Source organism: Lonchura striata, chromosome 6 (assembly GCF_046129695.1).
Source record: "Lonchura striata isolate bLonStr1 chromosome 6, bLonStr1.mat, whole genome shotgun sequence".
Taxonomy (NCBI): Eukaryota; Metazoa; Chordata; class Aves; order Passeriformes; family Estrildidae; genus Lonchura; species Lonchura striata.
Window position 1 is genome coordinate 55,638,130 of NC_134608.1, and position 20,341 is coordinate 55,658,470.

Here is a 20,341-nt window from a genome sequence, read left to right on the forward strand (position 1 = left end):
GAGGTGCTCTTTACTTCAGTGAATATTTTACACATTTACTAGCCAAGATTATAAGGTGAATCTTAATTGTAAGAACTAGTTGAATTGCAAATAAAATCATGGACCAGGGAGCAATGTTCGCTGTGGACAATGGTGTTGCAATAGGCCAGCTCTCTTTCAGAGTGCTGGTGGTATCCCTACAGATAACAATAAGCTTACAGTTATGATGTGTCAAATTCAGCCAAATGACAGAAGACTGTTTGGTCTCTTAAGGGCTACCTTTATTTATCTCGGAGAGGAACATGTATAATTTTATATATGTGCAATAAATAGCAATGGGGTAGCTTTTGCTTTCATCTGCACCACTGTTTAGTCAAAAAATAAGTTTAACACTGACTTACAAATAAGCCAGGGTAAGATTCAGCTGAAGATAAAAACAAAAACTCTTTGATGTTATCTTTACCATAATGGTTGTGCAATGGATTGATCTGGGCTGCTCCATCACTCCCCTCCTCAGCTGGACATGGAGAGAAAATACGAATTAAGGGCAGAGAGAGGTCACTCACTGAATACCATTACAGGCAAAACAGAACCTACATAGCAAAATTATTTGAATTTATTACCAATCATAACAAAAAAGTATAATGAGAAATAAAGCAAGTCCTAAAGACATCACAGCCCTCCCTCCTTCCTGGGCTAAACTTATTGCTGATTTTCTACCCCTCTCCCTCAGTGGCATAGTGAGGCCAGGCATGGTGTTACGGTCAGTTCTTGTTACTTCTGCCACTGCTTCCTCCTCAGGGCAATGAGTCCTTCCCCTCCTTCAGCTTGGGGGTTTCCCTCCCACAGGAAACTGTCCTCCACAAACTTTTCCAACACAAGTCTTTCCCTCAGAAGTTCTTCAAGTCCTGCAGTTCTTCAGGAACAGCCTGTCGTGGGTTTCCTACAGTGCCACAAGTCCTATCAGGACACCTGCTCCAGCATGGGCTTCCCACAGGTTCACAGCCTCCTTTGGGCAACCCCCTGCTCTTTTTAGAGAAAAATTTTGGATTCAGATGAACTCTTCCTTGCCTTTGTCATAATGATGTAAATCCACAATACAAAACTCCTTCTCACCATGATATCAAAGAACTTATAAGAATGTAAAACAATTGTTTTAACTTTACCTGATCAGCCTCCAACTGTAACACAGATGCTAACAGCTTGCAGTAAGCTCATCTCTCCACAACATCTTGCTAATGTGCAAGGTAATACTTTTAGAAAGCACAAGAAAATCTCAAGAAAAGTTAGGAAAAACATTGGGAGATAATTTGGCAAAAGCTTTGGGAGAAAATTTGAAACAACAAACGGTCAAACAAGCCGTAGAAACACAAAAATTTTTGAAAAATCTGTTGGTACTGTACAGTTGAACTCAGATAAAAAGGCTTGGTGCTTTGCTTGTGAGAAACCAGGACATGTGAAAAGGGATTGTCCTACAAAAACAATCCAATCTAAACAACTTCCTATTTGCCCTTGATGTCAAAAAGGGAAGCATCTTGTAAGAACTGTCACTCTCAATTTGACATCGATGGGAAACCTTTGTCATTAAACTAAAAAAAGAGCCGCGCTTTGACACAAGTAGTGGTACCTCCTTACAGTCAAATGGTATTGGTACCTCAGTCATGTATCCCTCAGTCAACCACTCCTCAAATAGCCCCAGCTGGAATTCCCAAATGGAAGGCTAGAATTGGCCTCCTCAAAATTGATACACCTTTTAAATATTTTTTTGTTATGAAAGCATTTCTACTGGAATTATCAATTTTTTTCAACAAAGACAAGATTTTTTTATTCTAGGCAAAGCCAGCAACAAAATTTTGGGACTTTCAGTCCTTTCAGCTGTTGTTTTAGTAAACTGTAGTGAGGAGTTAGTAATTTTAGCTCTTGCACTTAATTCCTAAGATAATTCCACCAAAAACACTTATAGCTATTGCATTTCTTTTACCCACTAATACACCTAAGCAAAACTACTTTACAGAGAATTCAATTATGTCTGTGCCATTTGGTACAGGTCTTTTGGCTGCAATGTTTGGACCACAGCCAACCAAAATTGATTTGTAGTTTGACTCATTGTGATAAAACAATTTATATTACAGGTATGCTATATAGCAGTGCAGATGTCGCTGTAATTACTCACAGGTTTTGGTGCTATGATTGGGATTTGGTAGCTCCTGCAGGTTCCCTCACAGGGATTGGAGGTGCTACTGTGTGTTTGCAAAGTGCGTCCATGATTAACATTAATGGTCCTGAAGGAAAGACAGCAACAGTGCATCCTTTTGTTGTTCAGAAGCCTTTCACTGTCTGGGGGAAAGACCTCCTGTTCCAATGGGGAGCAAAACTGGAAGTAGAACTGTGATGGAAACCACATCAAAACCTGCCACTTTAAAGCTAAACTGGAAAGCTGATCATCCTATATGAATTGATCAATGACCTTTAACAGAGAAAAAATTAAATATCCTTAAAAGATTGGTAAAGGAACAATTACGGCAAAGTCACATCACACTCACGAAGAGTCCCTGGAATTCACCAGTATTCATCATCCACAAGAAGACATTGGACTCCTGGAGGTTGCTTCATGACCTTCTGAGGTCATGGACTTCCTTTTTTAAAAAATGTGACTTGATGGTTTCATCTTTCAATGGCACCCTTCTGAGAGAAATCCTTTGTTGACAAGAGAATGGGTTTTTCTTCCCAACAGGTTTCAAAAACAATTTTTACAGTTTTAGAGATGATAGCACAAATTGTAATGAGGGCCAGAGCAAGACTGTTACATTTAGCAGGTCAAGAATTTGCAGTTATCTATTTACCATTGAAAAAATATTATCTTGATTGGGCAATGCAAAATTCTGATGATTTCCCAGGTATTTGTTCTGTTCATTACCTAGCTCACTAATTATTGCAGGTAAAATTGAGTTTTAGAGATAACCTATATTAAGTGAAGAACCTTTAAATGTAATAACTCTCTTCACTGATGGATCAGGCAAAAGTCACAAATCTGTCATAACTTGGTTGAACCAAACAACTAAAGCTTGGGAATCAGATGTCCAAATAATAGAAAGATCTCCTCAAATTGTTGAACTTGCCCGTGTGGTTTGGGGTTTTCAGCTCTTTCCACAACTTTTTAATTTAATTACACATTCTGCTTATGTTACTAATGTGGTTAAAAGACTAGAAGGATCAGTTGTAAAGGATGTTAGTAATGACACTTTACATCATTGGCTTTCATGTCTTTATACAACTTGGCAATATAGAACTAGACAAAGGAATAAGCCTATCCTTTTTTATTGCTCCATGAAGTTAAAAATTAAGTTTTTGCAAACTGTAGGTGGGATGTGGGTAACACTGTAATTGAGCTCAGAGGACAGTGGTTTTATACTTCATTCTGCAATATTCAGCAAAACAAGAAGCTGAATTCTAAATCTGACCCCACTAACATGAAGATTACCCATCTGCTTCAAGACAGACGTGCTTCCAATACCTTGCCAAGTTTGACTTTGTGGCCACTCAAAACACTGGACCAGTCTACAAAGCCAGGGCCAGGTAAATAAAAAAACATGCAGAATAGGAACTGAGTGAATTAGCATGACAAAATTACAGGTTTATTGCAAAGTAAGGTGAGTTTCTCCCCCTCAATGGCACATGCCAGAACTGTTAAAATTTTACACATTCAGCTGGATGTTACTCAAAAGTCATATCTGAATTATCAGAACCAAACAAAAGACTATCCTGGGTTTATTTACCATTATCCAAATATTTTGAATTAAAGGCAATTAACTCAAGAAGCTGAAGAAAATCCTTAATAAATGATCTCTTAGCCAAACTACAGTTTAAGTATATTTGGGTGTAAAAGAGGGAGTCAATTTAAAAAAATTATTACAACAGTCAGCTCAGGAACTGTTAAGCAGGTCATCCGTGCTCATTATCACAGTATAATCCAGTTTTGAACATTCTGTTTGACAAATTAATTTCCACAGTTTAACAAGACAGGAAGTCAGTCCGTATCTTCAACTAAAGAAATTCCTTCCTTTTTTTCTAGCTTGGATACCTGCAAGTAAAAAAGAAAACAACTCAGTAGCAAAAATAAGCTTCTTCTTCCTACTGGATGTAAAAGAGACACGCAAAGATCAGGTTTTTATGAAGCGGACAAATCTTTTGGTTTGACCAAATGCATCTAATCTTATGGTGTAACACTGGAAACAGCAGAAAATGGCCTGCAGATATCTCATCCTTACAAGCAGATGTGCCAGCTTTCTTCTGAGCTGCATCACAGTTCCTTCAAATTATGGCAGCTATTAAAATCCCAGTGAATATTTTGGCACCTGGAAGTGCATCATTGGTGCTCTGACCACAAATCCTTTACTTCAGACACAGCTCCAAGGCAGAAGCTACAGACAGCATTGCCAGAGTTCCAAGGGTTGTTGCAAAACCCCCTGGCCAGGTAGAGCTGAATGACATGAAGACTCCAAGAGTAAATCTGGTAATTCCCAGCAAGTGCTATGATCTTAAATTCATTTTACCCCTGTTCCTTCTACAGCAAATGCAAAGGGAAGTTTGCACTAAAAATGGATGGATAACTAAACTGACTTGACTACACTACAGACATCCAAAGCAGAAAAGTACTTTCTACAAATCCAACAGATTTCTCTATCATTAGCACTCCAAATTGTTTCAATTCACAAATGAGCTTGAGCTGCAACATGACTCTCCTATAGGAAAACCTGGCATTACCTAAGTAAAAGTGGATTTTATGTCAAGTTTATGCCATATTTTCACAGTCCTGTTACTATGCCAGAAAAATCTTACGTGCAGATTGAGTCCCAGGAGCAGAATCATCAGTGGGACACTGTCCTAGAGTGATTCTCTTCAGAATTACAATTGTGCTGAACACCTACAGTAAGAGGAAACTCTTCCTGTATTCCTTTCCTTGAATAGGGCAGATTTGACTCAAACCACTGCAAGTTATTATTTTTCAGTCTTGCAAAGAGCTGTAGGAGTTATCAGTTCAGGCTACTCTTATCTACTCAATAAAATCTTCCACAAACTTGCCTCGTGGTTTCCAGGAATAAGTTGCCACTATCCTTGCAGAGCACAACTGCTATTACATACAAATTTAGTTATAGAATGCAACAATATCTGCATCATTAAAAGATCTTAATCACATTTACTGTAAGCATAAAATAATTTTATTTTGGTCCAGACCCTACAAAAATATTTTGCCTGACTCCCACTCAGACCAAGATAACTTTTTTCCTGGACTTCGGTGGAAAAAAGTTCAATATAATGTAAAAAAATCCCCCACTATACATACTTTACAATAAAGTACTGCACATAGTAGCTTTTATCCCAGGTTTCAAGGTAGTAAAATACTATTACAACATGTCTGGCATTTCACAGATGAAGGAATTAGTATTTTATTACATGTATAAACATAGTTTTAAAAGCAACTGGCAGAAAAAAAATCTCTGGCAGAAAAAACTTTAAGGGGTGCTAAAATTCTTCACCCCAGCATATGTGCCATAAAAGAGGCATTAAAAATAAGTTTGAAGGAGTGGCTTAAGCATGGTTCCAATAATCGCCTGGGCCCCTCCCCATCTCAGTGCTCAAACTGAGCACGGTACCATTACTGCTTCTGTGTTTGAGCAAACGTGACTTTGTGAGTCAGCTAACTTGAGTTTCAAAAAAGGAACTGATGCAGAAGCAGGTGGGAGAAGTGAATTGCTGCCTCTTACACTGGCTTTCTCCACGCTGATGTAGGTAAAGTCTTAATTCTGCAATTCAGCAGATCCCTTAAGACAGGCCCTGAACTGAAACCAAAACACAAAAGCTTGTTTCTCCCATTACCACAGGACTTCATGAGTCTGGATACACCTATTACTTTCTCTCCTCAGTACACCAATTCTTTTTTTTTTTTTCTTGTTCTTATTTTCATAGCAGTATGACAAAAAATAACCTAAACAGCCTACACTGAAATCAGGGGATTTAACATCACAGTTGTGTGAAAGGAACAATCAGAGCTATTTCTGTAATAACTGCTACCCTAAATGTTAGTTGTGTTTTACTGGAGATTCACTGGAACCAGGCTTGACCCACTTTGAATAATTTCAATGCAAGATCATTCCAGAAGCAGATTTACCTGTTTGTCTATACACCTGAACTGCCAGGACCACGAGGTGTTGTAGAGGAAAGGCCTCAGGTCAAAACGGTTGTCATCTGGACTGTAGTTTTCAGCGTGGTAGGAAGGAGTGAGGGTGGTCATTTTGTGCCTGTTGACTGAATACATCCTGAAGAAATGCTTAACCTTGAATGCCACCTGGTGTACAAGGAACATAGCTTTTAACTAGATGAAGTTTCTTAGTATTTTAATTTAAAAATTGAGAGGAGCACAGTATTTTGGAGACTTTTTTCTATCTTGACATGGTCCAGATATTCTTTCAAAGCACGAGTCTCAGAACACATAACAAAAGGCTTCAACAGTAGTTGGTCATCTGTATTTTAGAGAACAATTTTCCCTGAGGTGTAATTCTGAAGTAATTGTTTTCAAATTACCCAATTAACAACTGTTTTAAAAATTTGCAGCACAAGACAGCAAGCTCCATTTAAGAGATGCAGACCAGCTTTTCCAACATATTCTGCTGCAACTGTAGAATAATCTCTAAACACAAAATAATTAAACTATTACTTTCAGTTAAAAGGAACCTGACCTTTCACCAAACATACTTTATTTTGGCAAAAGCATTAAACTATTTTATATTTTTTTCTCTTTGGTATATTACCTTGTCGCTATAGGACAAATGAAAGCACGACGTGAGCTACCTGCTATTTGCAAGGTAAAGAAGAAAGTTTATTTTCTGACTCCGACTTTTTTACTTTCCCAAAGGTGACATTAGATTGGAGAGTGAATGGGCCACTTCTCCAAAGACACTGGACAAATTACTAGTACATCAAGTTTCTCCACCCCCATAAAAGAATGTAAACAATATGTTGTTTACAGAAATTGTGTGGGAAAGTTCTCCAACAGAATGTAAACTCAGAAAGCTTTAAAATATCTTAAGAATCAGGGTGACATTACCTCTCTTGGTGTACAAATTTCCTTCCATATATTAATCAGCTTACAGAACATACTGTATGGTCCAGCCTTTGCAATTTTCCTTAATTTCCCATACATTGAGAGCTCTGCATATGTCATCCCCATATCTTCCTGAAAACAGGCACACAGAATGTCAAAGAAAATCTGTGCAAATTTTAATTAATACTTTCATGAAGCAATTAAAACAACCCAGTTAAATCAAAGAAACACCAAAATGAAATTGTCAAAGTCAAAAAGACATAGTAATACTATGAGGAGAAATAAAAGAAACCCACTGGAATCTCTCTGAACTGGGAGATTGGAGGCCACAGAGGTAGTTTTATCTGTCCTCTCCAAAGGGATAGCAAAGAGAAGGATGTGGGCAGAAGAGTGCTTTGCCACCAGTCATTTTTATAGCAGCAAGGCCCTGACTTTCTTTTGATATTAAAAAAACCATAAAACAAACTGCATTTTACAATACTCATCCTTCTAAGTGTCCAAAAGTATAAAATAGTTCGAAAATTAATTTGCTGTTTTGGAAACTATTGTCAACTATTGTGAACAGTGTGGGGAATTAATGTTGGCAGCTTTAAGACTGTTTATAACATGCCTGTCAGAAAGCATGGTTACATACACCTATGGGACAAACCCCAGATTTTGGGGGAAGGCTTAAAGCATTTTAAAGGCACTGCCCATTATTACCTCATCAGTTTGAGCCACTTGTCCATCCACCAGGGGCTCCAATTCCGCAGTGGGTGGAGCTGACATGATACTGTAAGGGAGAGGAAAAAGGAAAAACGTGGATTCCATGCAGTCTTATTAGTGTTGGTTTGTTAAAACAGCGCTTCATCCCAAAAATGAAGCACCTGGCTCAGATAGTTCCTCCAGTGGAATGAACAAACACAGTCACTCAATCATTGCTCACCTCCTGAGGGCTGTGAGCTGGAAATTTTCAATGCAGTAATGAATGAAGTTCTTCAAATCAGTCTTGCTGATGCCACCAATGGGGTTGATATCAGCACTGGAGCAGTCGTACTTGGTCAAGTAACCACGGAGACTGAGCAAAACAGGAAATTTTATACAGCAACAGTTAATAATAATGTAACTGCAGCATAATTTATAATCCTTGACACTATAGAGAATTTATATGCAGCATGAAGAAAGGGAGAAACAGACTGCAGATTAATAACGTATTTATAACTAAAGGACAACATGTTTAACTGCAGCAGGGTGTCCTGGCTTGTAAAATAAGCATGTGTTCTATTTGCCATCTGTTGGAGGTTGGGCAGTTTTCTTATCTCTTCCAAGAACAATGTCTCCCTCTGGGGAGACATCTTGTGTTAATGGGCCATTGAATGACTCACTGCATGACCAGTAAAGTTACATCATCCCATGGTGAGATGCTCCACCCAGAGGGAGGAGTCAAGCATCCTTACCTTCATGAAATCAGCATTTTTGGGATATCAGGGGCAGCCCTTCGCTGGATTCCCAGAGAAGCAGTCTTCCTCTCTGCTGGATTCCCAGAGGAAGATCAGGCCCATCACCAGATCTTCAGAGAAAACTACACCCTTCTACAGATCCCCTCTTCCAAGAGGAACAGCTGAGACCTTCTCTACACCAGACCTCCAGAAGGAAACTACATCAGTCTACAGGACCACAGCTTGGACAGAACCATATCTGCTACCACTGCTCTAGCCAGCAAGTATCAGATTGTATCTCTAACTCTATCAGTGGTTCTTCTTTTGTGCTATTGTATTTGGTTCTTTGTTCCCTTTTTTCTAATAAATTGTATTTCTGACTTTGAGCCTCTCACTGGTTTTGCTTTTCAAACCAGAACACAGGGTTATCCTAAAGCCCTGAAATTTTCAGATGATAACTTTAAACAATCATAAAGCACTGCAAAACTGTCCATGCTAAGGCAATATGGGCAAAACAGTTAAAACATTGTGCTAATTAAAACAATAAATCTCAAAACATCCACACAACCAGCTCACAGCTTTAGAGGTTACCACTCCCACAGTTTTACAGGGATTGTTTTAATCTTCAAATGCTAGCTCTAGTAACAGTACTCCAGATTTTAAGCTGGTTTTTCAGCTCAAAGTTCACATTCTCATTCCTAATGCAGTTACTGAAAATTCAACAAATTGGGAAGTTAGCCTAAGGAATGCACAGGTAAGCTCTACTGACAACAGAATTTTATGGGAAAGCTATAACAATCCTTTGGGCTAAACCTCTGAAAAATACACCATTTCCCACTCAAGCCGATTTAACTATTTTCATTGATTTCACTGTTACCAGTGCATTCTTACTTAGGTTGTTACCTCTTCTGAGTCAATCTACAGTGATATTTGGTAGAGTTGCAGGACATGACAGTGACCTGTTTCACATGGGTTTGGATTCTCAATTTTTACCAACCTTTCATCCACATTGGCTGATCCCAGCACCAGCAGTCCCCCTGGCATCCCACGAGCCCACAGTGTCAGCTGAGCAAACAGGTAGGCAAGGACCATTCTTATTCTAGCCTGCAAAGCAAAATGAAAAGGAAAGCAAAATTTACATAGCAGAGTGATTTCTCTCCAGTCATTAATCAGTTGTCTAAACAAGCTCATGAAGAACAAAATGGGGGCAGGGTAAGCATGACTGCAGGAAGGATAGTCTTTCGGAGAAATTGCTGAGCACACTCAGGAAATCCAGGTTCAGTATCAGCTACTGCCACAAACTGAGGAAGTTTCTCCTGGCCAATGGCAAATTGGGGAGTAGGTGCCATCTGCTACCTCTGATAGCACTAACAAGGATCCATGATGGAAGAAGCATGCAGATAAACCGTATTCTTTTATAGTGTAAATAAATCCCTCTAGTCTAATAGAAAACATTTGCAAAAAGTTTACTTTGCTTTTGTCCCCATTTTGAAACAATTTTTCTAACAATGCCTGGGATCCAGCCTTCAGCTCCAGCAGCAATTGTGGGTGATGTTAAGCCAATATCCAGACTCCCCTGTGACTTAAACCTCTCCTGCTACCAAAAAGCTGACAAAGAATTCAATGTTTGCTTCCAGAGCAAACAGCTGGATTTGTCCAGTAACAGAGAGAGAAAGATCGAGTTCCTCAAATTAACAAAAGCTATCAAACAGGATAACCAACACTCGGAACTAAAGCAGAATTGATGGTTAGGTTGGAAAACCAAAAAATCAACCCAAAACCCACAGAACCAAAAGAGTGTGGCCCGATTCAGCCTACAGGACACATACCTGCACATTCTGGAGTGCCAGGTTCTCTCTGCTACTCCCTCCATAGACAGAAAACCGGGGAGTTCGACCTGTCACCACATTGAAGATCCCCACAACAGCTTTCACAGCCACATCTATGTTCAGGTTGATGTGGTAGCTGAGAAGAATTCAAGCACAAGTGACTCAGCCAGCACAATCTGACTATATAAAACAGAAAAAAACACCAAAATTCCACCCATCAAATGAGGCTTTAAAGCTGCTAAACTCTCAGATTTGGTAGGAAGAAAATTAGGAAAGAATAACACTTTTCAGAGTCTGTTTCCAAAATTCCATGTCCTTTGCCAAATGCTTCTAAGTCTGCCTCACTTTAACACTTTAGTAATACTACCTGTAGCATTCCTACTTAACCCACCTCCTATTCCTCTCTTATTTTTTTCCCCTTTTTAAGACTGAATGTTTTAGATGTAAGTCTTTGCCAGAACATGCTGGTTTTTCCCACCACTTTCTGAGCTTGTACCTGCCTATTTGCTCAGCCAGCAGTTTGGCCCTGTTGCAGGTATCCTGGGAGGAGTTCTCACTAGCCATGTAGCACGTGGTGAAGACACGCCTGCAGAATTCCTGAGGATCCTCAGGGATGTAGGTCTCATCATTCACAATCCTGCGTGCATCAGCCAGCACATCTGCATCTGAGAACAGAGCAGAAGAAACAGAACAGGAGTGGAAATTATTGTGCTCCTCCCTTTGCAAGATATGCAAATAGCTTGTACATCCTTTGTATTCCAATTCAGCTTTACAGTGCCCATGACAAATGACTACATCTAATGTCCCAAAAAAATTTTCATCTATCAAATAAAAGAATTACCAATTTTGCTCCCGATTTTGAGCACAGAAATTTTAAATCCCTTAGATCTACTGAAGAATCTTCATAGAAAACATGATCCAGTATGTACAAAGACTTAGCTAAAAGCATGAAGTCTGCTTAAAGCCAGAACTAAAAGAAATTAAACCATTCCTAACCATGCACTGTAGTGCTGCTTTTAATAGAAGGGGAAAATTCTAAGAATAAATTGAAGACTGCATCAGCCAACATTTGAACAATCGTCTAGACAGAAAAGAGTCTGAGTTCCACATCCAATTCTTAAACTCAAAATGGAAACTATTATGCCAATTCAGAGAATCTGAATCTGGACACACATTTTCACTGGAATTTCTGAAGAGATACAAAGGACTCCATTAGAATGACACAAAAAGGGTCTGCCATTAATAAGCTCTTGCAGCTACTCCATCCAGCTAATATTAACTTATCCATAACCATTAGTAAACACAGATGGCCAGCCACACAGACCTACTTACTGCCATTCTTGACTGCCAGGCAAACCTGGTGACACATGGAATACACTATGCAAGCTGTAGCAGAGCTGTCAATTCCACCACTCAGAGGTAGGAGAAACCCTGCCTTAGAAACAGAGCAAGGAAGAGGTTCCACACAGTAAAATTAGAAAAAAAATACGTATTGTACTACTCAGAAACACACTCCAGTAGAAAAATGACAGGCATTGTTCAAGGCTTTATGTTGTTCAAGGCTTATATTGTACTGGGGAGAAACAGAAACCACCCAGAGCAAATCCTCTGAAACTCTCATCAACTGGGCAATCAAACAAGTAGTCACTGTAAAACCCTTTGTCTAGAAAAACTTCCAGTTGTCTTTACCCTCTAGCAAGACAGAAATGCTAAAAAAAGGATTACATTTTTCATATATACTTTACTATTACACTGAATAACTACTTCATGTCACTCTGCTGCAATTCCTAAGGGAAGGGTGCACAGAGCATACTGAAGTCACACTTGGAATACAATTTTTAAGTCTGACTGAGCTACCAGTGAAAAACTCAGACTCTGCACCTTGGACTAAGATCAGTTTGGGTTACCAGCAGCACAGAAAAACAATTTTGATTGTGCCTGTGCAAAAAAGTAGCTGTGTATGCCACGGGAAAAACAAACCCAGTTGTTCTTACCTGTTTGCTGCGCCTTAAATAGTCCCAGAGCCAACATGCAGGTCCAAGGCTGAAATTACACAACACATGATTGTTCTAAGAAGGTTAGAACAAGTCAACATATTTACTGCGGTCTTCCAATGAGAGTTTCCTTTACTTAAATCTGAACAACATCTTATGTTTATCTCTTTCTTTGAGTTTTGGAGGGTTTTTTTAAAATCAAAATAATTTTCAAGCAACAGATGCAGCATTTGATTACCTGATCTCCTCCTCAGGACTGTGGTGTCGCCACTGGATTGGCATACAAGTAGGAACAGCTAAATCATCAGGACACGACAGAGCAAAGTTCACTTTTATCCTGGGATAAGGATTCACTTTACTTGCCTAAGCAATAATACAGAAGAATTCAGAAGACACCAATTTTAACACAGTTTAAAAAAAATATCAGCTAAGATACCGTGAAAATCAAGGCATGCAAATACTTCTTACATCCAACGATGCTGTGGTTTGACACGGAAAAAGAATTTTTCTGGAAAGAAGAGGTTAATTTGGATATTGATCACTTGAAGGTAGACATGCTTCTGAGAACACAGAGGGGTTAAAAGTAGAATTCCCAGAACTCGCTCTCTTTGGCTCCGGTCAGAGCAGGGGAAAGCTCATGGCCTGACTGAGGTGGGCCCAAGGTGGAGGGACGGGAACCGGGCTGGCCCCTGCAGATGGAAGGGTGGAGGAAATCTGGGATGTCTCCATTCCCCCCACCAGAGTTTCTCTCCTGAGAGGGAGAGAGAAAGACACCAGCAGTTTTTGTCAGCAGTTTCACCGTGGGGAAGGAGGAGGGGGGGGCTGCAAGGTGCCCAGCCGTGTGGGAGCCGGAGTCTGGGCATCGAGCCATCCTGGGAGTTTGGACTTTTAACCCTTCCTTGAGAAATTAAAGCTTTGTGAATTTCTTTTTCCCCTCCTCAGTTTGAAAGAGAGGAAAAGAGACACCTTGGACCCTGGGATGTTAGAAGGAGAAATTCTAGATGGGAGGGGGACAAGGAGTGGCTTTTGGCTGGACTTTTCCGTGTTGGCCACAAAACTGAACCAATTTTTTTCTCCTCCAAGAGAGACTGTATTTTAGGAGGATGCCAGTGAGTCAAGAGACCTGCTTTATCTGGGAAAAGACAGAAGTGGAACGAACAGAGAAAAAATCAGGGGGTTTGTGGTGGTGCCCTCTGTCCTCAAAGAAGGAGAAGAGAAGATCTCTGTTCTTGGGCCCCTGGCCCCAGGGAAAAATGGAGGGAGGACTGTGGTCCCAAAAAATGAAAAACTGAACTGTTGTTTTCTCCCCCCTTGGCAGGACATCCTTGAAAGGAAAAATCCTAAAAGCAGTCTGTCCATCCATGCATTGGTGGTGAGAGCACTGGTCATGGAAAGGAGAAGGGTCACCATGGGGACCCTTTTTTTCCCTTTCTTTTTTTTCTTTTATAGTAGTAGCTTAATAAAGTTTTTTTTCCTTCTATTAAGCTTGGGCCTGCTTTGCTCTGCTCTCGATTGCATTTCACAGCATTCATTTGAGAGATTACATTTTCATAGAGGCACTGGCATCGTGCCAGTGTCAAACCATAACAAATTACTATTCAAACTTAGCACAGTTTACAAACACAAAGAGTTCTTACTGCCAAGTTGCGAGATGAAATCTCTGCTCTGTAACTTCGAACATCCTCCAGGTCCAGAGTGGCAACCAGCACCTCCTGTGGAAAGGTTTTCAACATCAGATCACTCTACACAAACAGATAAACAATGCTTGGCAAAAGATTCAGCATCAGCTGTGGCAAAGGAAAAGGCAAGAAACGTTACTGGGGAAAGTGATGGAGCTTGCACATAACATGAGGAAAGCTAGATGACAAATCTACTGTTTTCTAAAATCAAAGTGAAAGCTTGTGTCCACAAAATTGGGTCTTAATTAGAACATTGCAGTCTTTGCCCTTTCTTCCTTTAAATAAGATAATCTCAATTAACAGGGTCTCTCCTCCTCATAGTGACTGCATACAAAATTGTTTTCATTAAGTTCTTCCACTGTGACAATTCTTCCTTCCTCACAAAAGCAGGAGAGCTACTGTAGGTAATCTGACTAGGAAAACACTCAGATCTAGCTGAATAATAATTAAAATACACCTTTTTTAGTCTGGAATATCTGGGAAGTGTTGAGCATAAGTGTCCTAGCAGTATGAGGTGAATACATTACCACATCATTGAGTGAGAACTGGGATCCTTGTGCAACAGTTTCTCCATTCATGGAAATCATGGCACAACCATCATAATAGAGACGATCACCATCACAGCCTTTCTGATTTGCTAATATATATATACCACCATTCTGCCAGGGAAACAAACATGCAGGGAAGAGAAAAAAACTGTTCAGAATGTAGCACCTGACAGGATGTTAAAAATCAAAATGTTATTTCTCTGTTCCTGCCCTTCTTACAAATTTCCTCTCCCTTTACATTGAGAATAATTTATGGCTGGAATCCTCTCCTGACAGGAGTCACTATGAGTAACAAGAGTCATTCCCTCAACCCAAAGAGAGAGAGCTGCACTTCTAAATTGAAATTCTGAGTTCAAATTGAGGTTGAGAAAAGCAGGAAGGTGATGACAGCTGTGTTTGGATATTAGAGGAGAAAGCAGATACTGTTAAATATAAACAAAGCATTTTAAATTACAATGACAAAGCATCTTTTTCACAGTGTAATGTACACTCATTGCTTTACTTTTGTTCCCATCATTGTTAGATAGGATTACAGAGCAAATAATAAATGTCTTCTCATTTTTCAAACAAACAGAACTTTCCACACCTTTGCTGTGGCAGAATTCACCAGATCCACCCGGGCATGAGCTTTCCGCAGCACGTGGTGACTCCCGGAAGAGTTGGTGAAAATTTCCACACCATCAAGTCCCATCTCAATGTGAGGGCTGTCAAGGCAAAAGGCACAAAAATAAATCACTACTGTGCTGTGAAAACTGCAAATGTCATTAAAAATCACTGACAAACAGAAATATCTATGTCACTGTCAGTTTTCTGCATGTCTCAGCTCAAACAAGGATAGGGCTTTCAAAACTTTCTTTTTTCTTGCATTGCCCAACTCTTCTGTCAAAAACCAGCAGTGGCTGCAGAGGTCAGGAGGGCTATTGCTCAGTCTGTTCTAAATAAAATGCCTTCTACTCTATAGAAGGCCAGGTCTCAAAGAAAGAGAGAAAACATAATCTTGGTCTGAAAGGGCAACATGGATATACACTGCTAAGTCAGTTGTCCCATTTTCCTTGTCTCTTAGTAAATCCAAAAACAGAACCACAAGGAGAGGATTTTTATTGCTTTTTTTTTTTTTTATTTTTCCAATGTCATAAGAAATAAACACTAAAAAAAAAAAAAATCACATCTTCAAAACACCACATCTTCTGCAGTTACAAGGAAATTAATGTAACTGGGAGATTTGGAAAAGTATCAGGAATGTGAGCACCAGAGTTACCTGTCATTTATTTCCTTGGGTCACTCTTCTCATTCTACTTCTTTTTGGTATTTTTCCCCTACCTTCCTGTTTCAAGTTGATTTAGTTTAACAACCAACATTTCTTTGCCATCCTGCACCTAGCCTAATGACATCTTCCCCGTGATGTATTTGTTGCTCCTAATTATATTTTATCTTACTGGCACTTTCTGAAAGATAAATTACATAGAATAATAAGCAGATCTCTTCAAACATTTATTTCAGGCAGCACCAATGTATGTTTTAGGTTACATTTATTTCCTTTTCTCCTTTACCTGTTTGGTGCCCAGAGTTCTTCACATATTTCTGCCCCTAGGCATGTGTCCTTGGTTGCCAGCACTGCATCCCCAAAAGGAACAGTTTCCTGAGGAAAAGCAAGAACATTCTTACACATATGCAGTAGAATAAGCTGTTCAATTCAAAAACTTAACTACAAATCTTAAGAAAATATAAAAATTGAATGCTTACTTATGTGAAATTAGTGACACAGTATCAATCACATTATACCTTCTTTCATTTCATATCAAGTAGGAGTAAAAAAAAAATCTGAAATGCAAATTTCTGGAATGATTGAAATTTCATGTTTTAATTTCAGTAGTATTCAGATGCAGTGCTTTGATTAAGGACAAGAATTAAACAATCTACAAAACAGAGACTGTCTGTTGTTTGGAATCACACTCATGCTTTAATGGGAACTAACATAAATTTTAGATCCTTCTGAACAAGTAAGGTTTAAACAATTTTAAATTTAATTTTTTTAACCTAAAAACACATACTCAATTCTAGTCTTAAGCACAGATAAACTCTACCAAAATTGTGCAAAATATGGCAATCAAGGTTCTGTATGTTCAAATAACTGAGGAAGATTTAAAATTTACTTGCTTTGCTACCACATACTAACTTAAATAATGTTAAATTATGCTCTCATTTAATGCAATTTACAATTTAGAACCATCCTAAAACATATGAATCCACAACATGTCTGGCAGCAAAATTTTGGAGACTACAGTTTTTAATTGCTGAATCTGAAAGATGCTAAATTAAAAAAACAAAAAAAACCAACCAAACAAACAAAAACCAAAAAAAACCCAAAAAAAAACCCCCAAAAAAAACCCCAAAAAAACCACCAAAAAAACCAGCTTACCTGTCCAGTCACTTCCTGAATAATCCTGGGCAGAAAATATTCCTCCACATGCCTAGATCAAATTTATAGAGTGTGAATACATCATTACATAAATCACAGGACATAAACTGGTTCTCATCTCACCTTCTAACGCTGCTTAAAGAAACCCTGTTGAAGTTGTACAGCGCTGTGTGTGTTTAAAAAATGAAAAAAACACCTTCACATTTCTGTGGAATTAATCAGAAATGCTGACATTTTAGGATAGCAACATCTGTGCTTCAGAAAGGCAAGATAAGCAGCGCCCCATCCTGGCTAGCAAGCAGACCTAACAAAGAACACACCATGCAAGACAAATGCCAGGTGGAAGTTTCTCTTTTTACAGGGCTACTACACGAGCAGCTCAGAACCAGCTGGGGCTCAGAGGAGGGACCAGAAGTGCTTTGCTGAGACCCTCGAGCTGGAAGCCCTCCCTGACTACAAGATAAGTGTACAGCATCAGAGCCAAGTGCCAGACATGTTCTGCAGCATCATAAGGCAGGCAGCTTTCATTCACTGCAGTTGTTGAAGTTTTGACAGAGCTCATCCATTTCAGTGTTTGCCAATTCAGTACCAGGATGCAGCAATCAGGAGATAAACACAGCCCTTTCCAGTCCTGAGCTGGCTGTTCTTAGAAAGCACACACCAGGAAAATGACACTTTACACTGGCTGTAGGATCAAGCAGCCCCACTTTTTCTTCCAGCTCAGCTACTCAAGCGTTTGACTGCTCAATAAGCTTCCTACAACCACATAGCTTGGCTGACTCTGTCCTGCTGCTCTCCCTGTAGCAGCCAATGAGGATTTGCTCTGGATATTTCAACCCTGTTGCTGTGGCTGCAAATGGCAAACTGTGTTTTTTAACACAATTCTTAAGAGTTGCCAGCATACCTTGCTTTGCTCCATGGGGTGAACCATCTAAGTTCCCTGTAGTTTCCTGCATTTGCCAGTGATATTTTTGGTCTGATCAGAAGAATCTTCCTTAAATAAAACAAAACAGAAAAACTGAGTTTACACATGATGTACAGCCAAACAAGCCTATATATGAACATTGATTAAGAACAACTTCTTTTTTTCTATTATAATGTAACATTTTTAAAGTTTCTTGCAGACTCAAGGAGTTTTTTTTAACTCTTCCAGAAAGTAGTGGGAATTTAGTTTCCACAAATCAGAAAAGAAAAAAACAGATAATGAGAAACCTTAGTTATCTCTTTCAAACTTTAGCTAACAGGAAGATAAATCCATCACTCCAGCACTGAAGAATCTTACTTGAAGACTGAACTGGTGTCTTAAAAGAGAATATATTACCTCACAAAACACATCAAGAACTACTTACTTATTCAAAAAGATCACTCGACAATTGTAGCGAACATTTCTGTGCAGAACAGGCCTGTGAAAGTAAGAACCAAAATATGCAGTAACTACAATTACTAAATGAAATTATAAAAAGCTACAGAATCTACTTTACTGCAAAAACTACTCAGAAGACCTCATTAGAGGGAATCAAGTAAAACAATATATGAAGTTTTAGCTTCTATTTTTTTAGTTAAAGTAGTAGTTTGACACCACAGTCAGTAACTCAGATTTTTTCAATCTCAGATATATCAGCTACTACCTAAGCCTTAGTAACATGAGCATACCAGAAGATTCCCCATGGCTGGGCCATGTTATTTAAAAAATGTGACCTCCTGTGATACTGCCAACCTAGTTCAAAATCAAACTAGCTTTACACAATTATATCAGTTCTAACATGTTAATTTTACAGATATAATTTGCCACACTTCCATGTCAGCACAAGGCTTACAATGGCTTCAATGAGTTTCACGTACACTTAATGTTGTTTACAATGTCTGTCAGTGAAAGCAGCCCCTGCATTCCCACAAGACAGTGAATTTATAAAGCCTTTTTAAATTATACCTCATACAAAGTCTGACCTATAGCAATACATATCAGACTTTAAGGTTTCCAATAGATAACTGCAATTATCCTATTTCTCTCTTGAAGGGATCAGCCACCAGCAATCTTTGGAAGGATTATATTTCAGAAAGTGTCCCACACGTTGCAGTCCTGGTCATGGTAATTAAAAGGGGAAAAGCAGTGCAGTTCCTAGTTTGACAGTTTGGTGCAGAGCCCTCACTATCCAGAGCATGGCACAAGCAGCATTCCCTAAGAACTTATCCCTTTATCACAGGTTTACAAAAACAAACAAACAAACAAAAAACTTACATTCCCACATCACAGATAATATCTTGAGTAGTTGGAGACTCCAAGAGCTTTTCCAGAACTTGAAACGAATGCAAGAGTGTGTCTGACTCATAATAGTGATCTGAGCAGCCATAACCACTGTGTATAGAAACAAGGAGAAATCAAAAATGCAGCCAGAGAACCAAAATTACTTTAGACAGGGAGCATTTCACCCACACAGGCAATTTACATAGAAAATGAAGATGGAGTGCTGTCAACACTATCCCTATTTACTGCATTTAAAACTCTGCAGCATTCTGTATCACCCCATGATATTCCTTACAGGACAGCAGCCTGGGCCCAGGCAGAAATCAAAGCACTACAGTTCCCCTGGAGGAAAACTCACTGGCATAGGTTAAAAATTATCGCTACCAGTCAGGTTTCCGAGACAAGAGACCCAGTCCGGTGCTCACGACTACAGCGCTTTCCTTTGCAGCGCCATTCGGTAAGTATGGCTCTGGGCACTGCAGCACCACGGGGCTGATGCTCTTCTCGACTGTTCTTCCACAGGTAACCGGAATCGCACCAACCTAGCGCCAGCAAAGCTCCCTTACCAGATTTCGAGCTCTGGGCCAAGGCGGTACCGGGCTCCTTTGCTCCTGGCGATGTCGATACCTGGAAGAGTGTTGGGAGCGCGCTGCGTGAAACAGGCGCTGTCTGCGCCGCCCCGCCCGCCGCAGGAGGGAGAGAAGGGAGCGGAAAAGGATTCCTGACAGCCGGGGACAGCAGCCACTCACTTCTGAGAATCCTCTCCAGGTTGCCCTCAAAGTCCAGAGCCCACTGGTTAAGGGCGCAGGTGGCCACGGTCACTGCCCGGCCCATGGCGGCGCCGCCGTCTTCCCCGCCGCTTCCGGGGCGGCGCCGGGCCGGGGCGGCCGGTCCCTGCTGCGGCCGGTCCCTGCTCCCGGTTCCTCCTCCCGGTCCCTCCTCCCGGTTCCTCCTCCCGGTCCCTCCCCCCGGCCCCGGCAGCAGCACGTGTACCGCCAGTGCTTCAAGCGCTGGATCCTTGCAGACCCGGTGTCCACCCGCGCTGTGGCTCCTCCGGCGCTGCTGCGCTCCCTTACGCACCTTCGGCGGTTTTATCTCCCCAGAGCCTTGAATAACGGGAATGCAGCC

The 20,341-nt window shown here is 40.1% G+C and overlaps 1 protein-coding gene across 1 annotated transcript; it reads right to left on the reverse strand.

The window, feature by feature from the left end:
* Positions 1-3,230: 3,230 nt before the first annotated feature.
* NADSYN1 (NAD synthetase 1) lies at positions 3,231-20,111 on the reverse strand. The gene is made up of 21 exons (XM_021528542.3): positions 19,963-20,111; positions 19,780-19,840; positions 19,208-19,324; positions 18,318-18,371; positions 17,873-17,962; positions 16,969-17,020; positions 16,100-16,188; positions 15,136-15,253; positions 14,529-14,660; positions 13,960-14,034; positions 12,561-12,685; positions 12,323-12,371; positions 11,661-11,763; positions 10,825-10,993; positions 10,329-10,464; positions 9,497-9,603; positions 8,007-8,138; positions 7,784-7,853; positions 7,085-7,213; positions 6,149-6,325; positions 3,231-4,060 (listed from the first exon to the last, which is right to left on the reverse strand). Exons 1-21 carry the CDS (start codon positions 20,045-20,047, stop codon positions 4,007-4,009), a joined length of 2,124 nt encoding a protein of 707 aa, XP_021384217.2. The 5' UTR covers positions 20,048-20,111; the 3' UTR covers positions 3,231-4,006.
* Between the last annotated feature and the right edge of the window lie 230 nt (positions 20,112-20,341).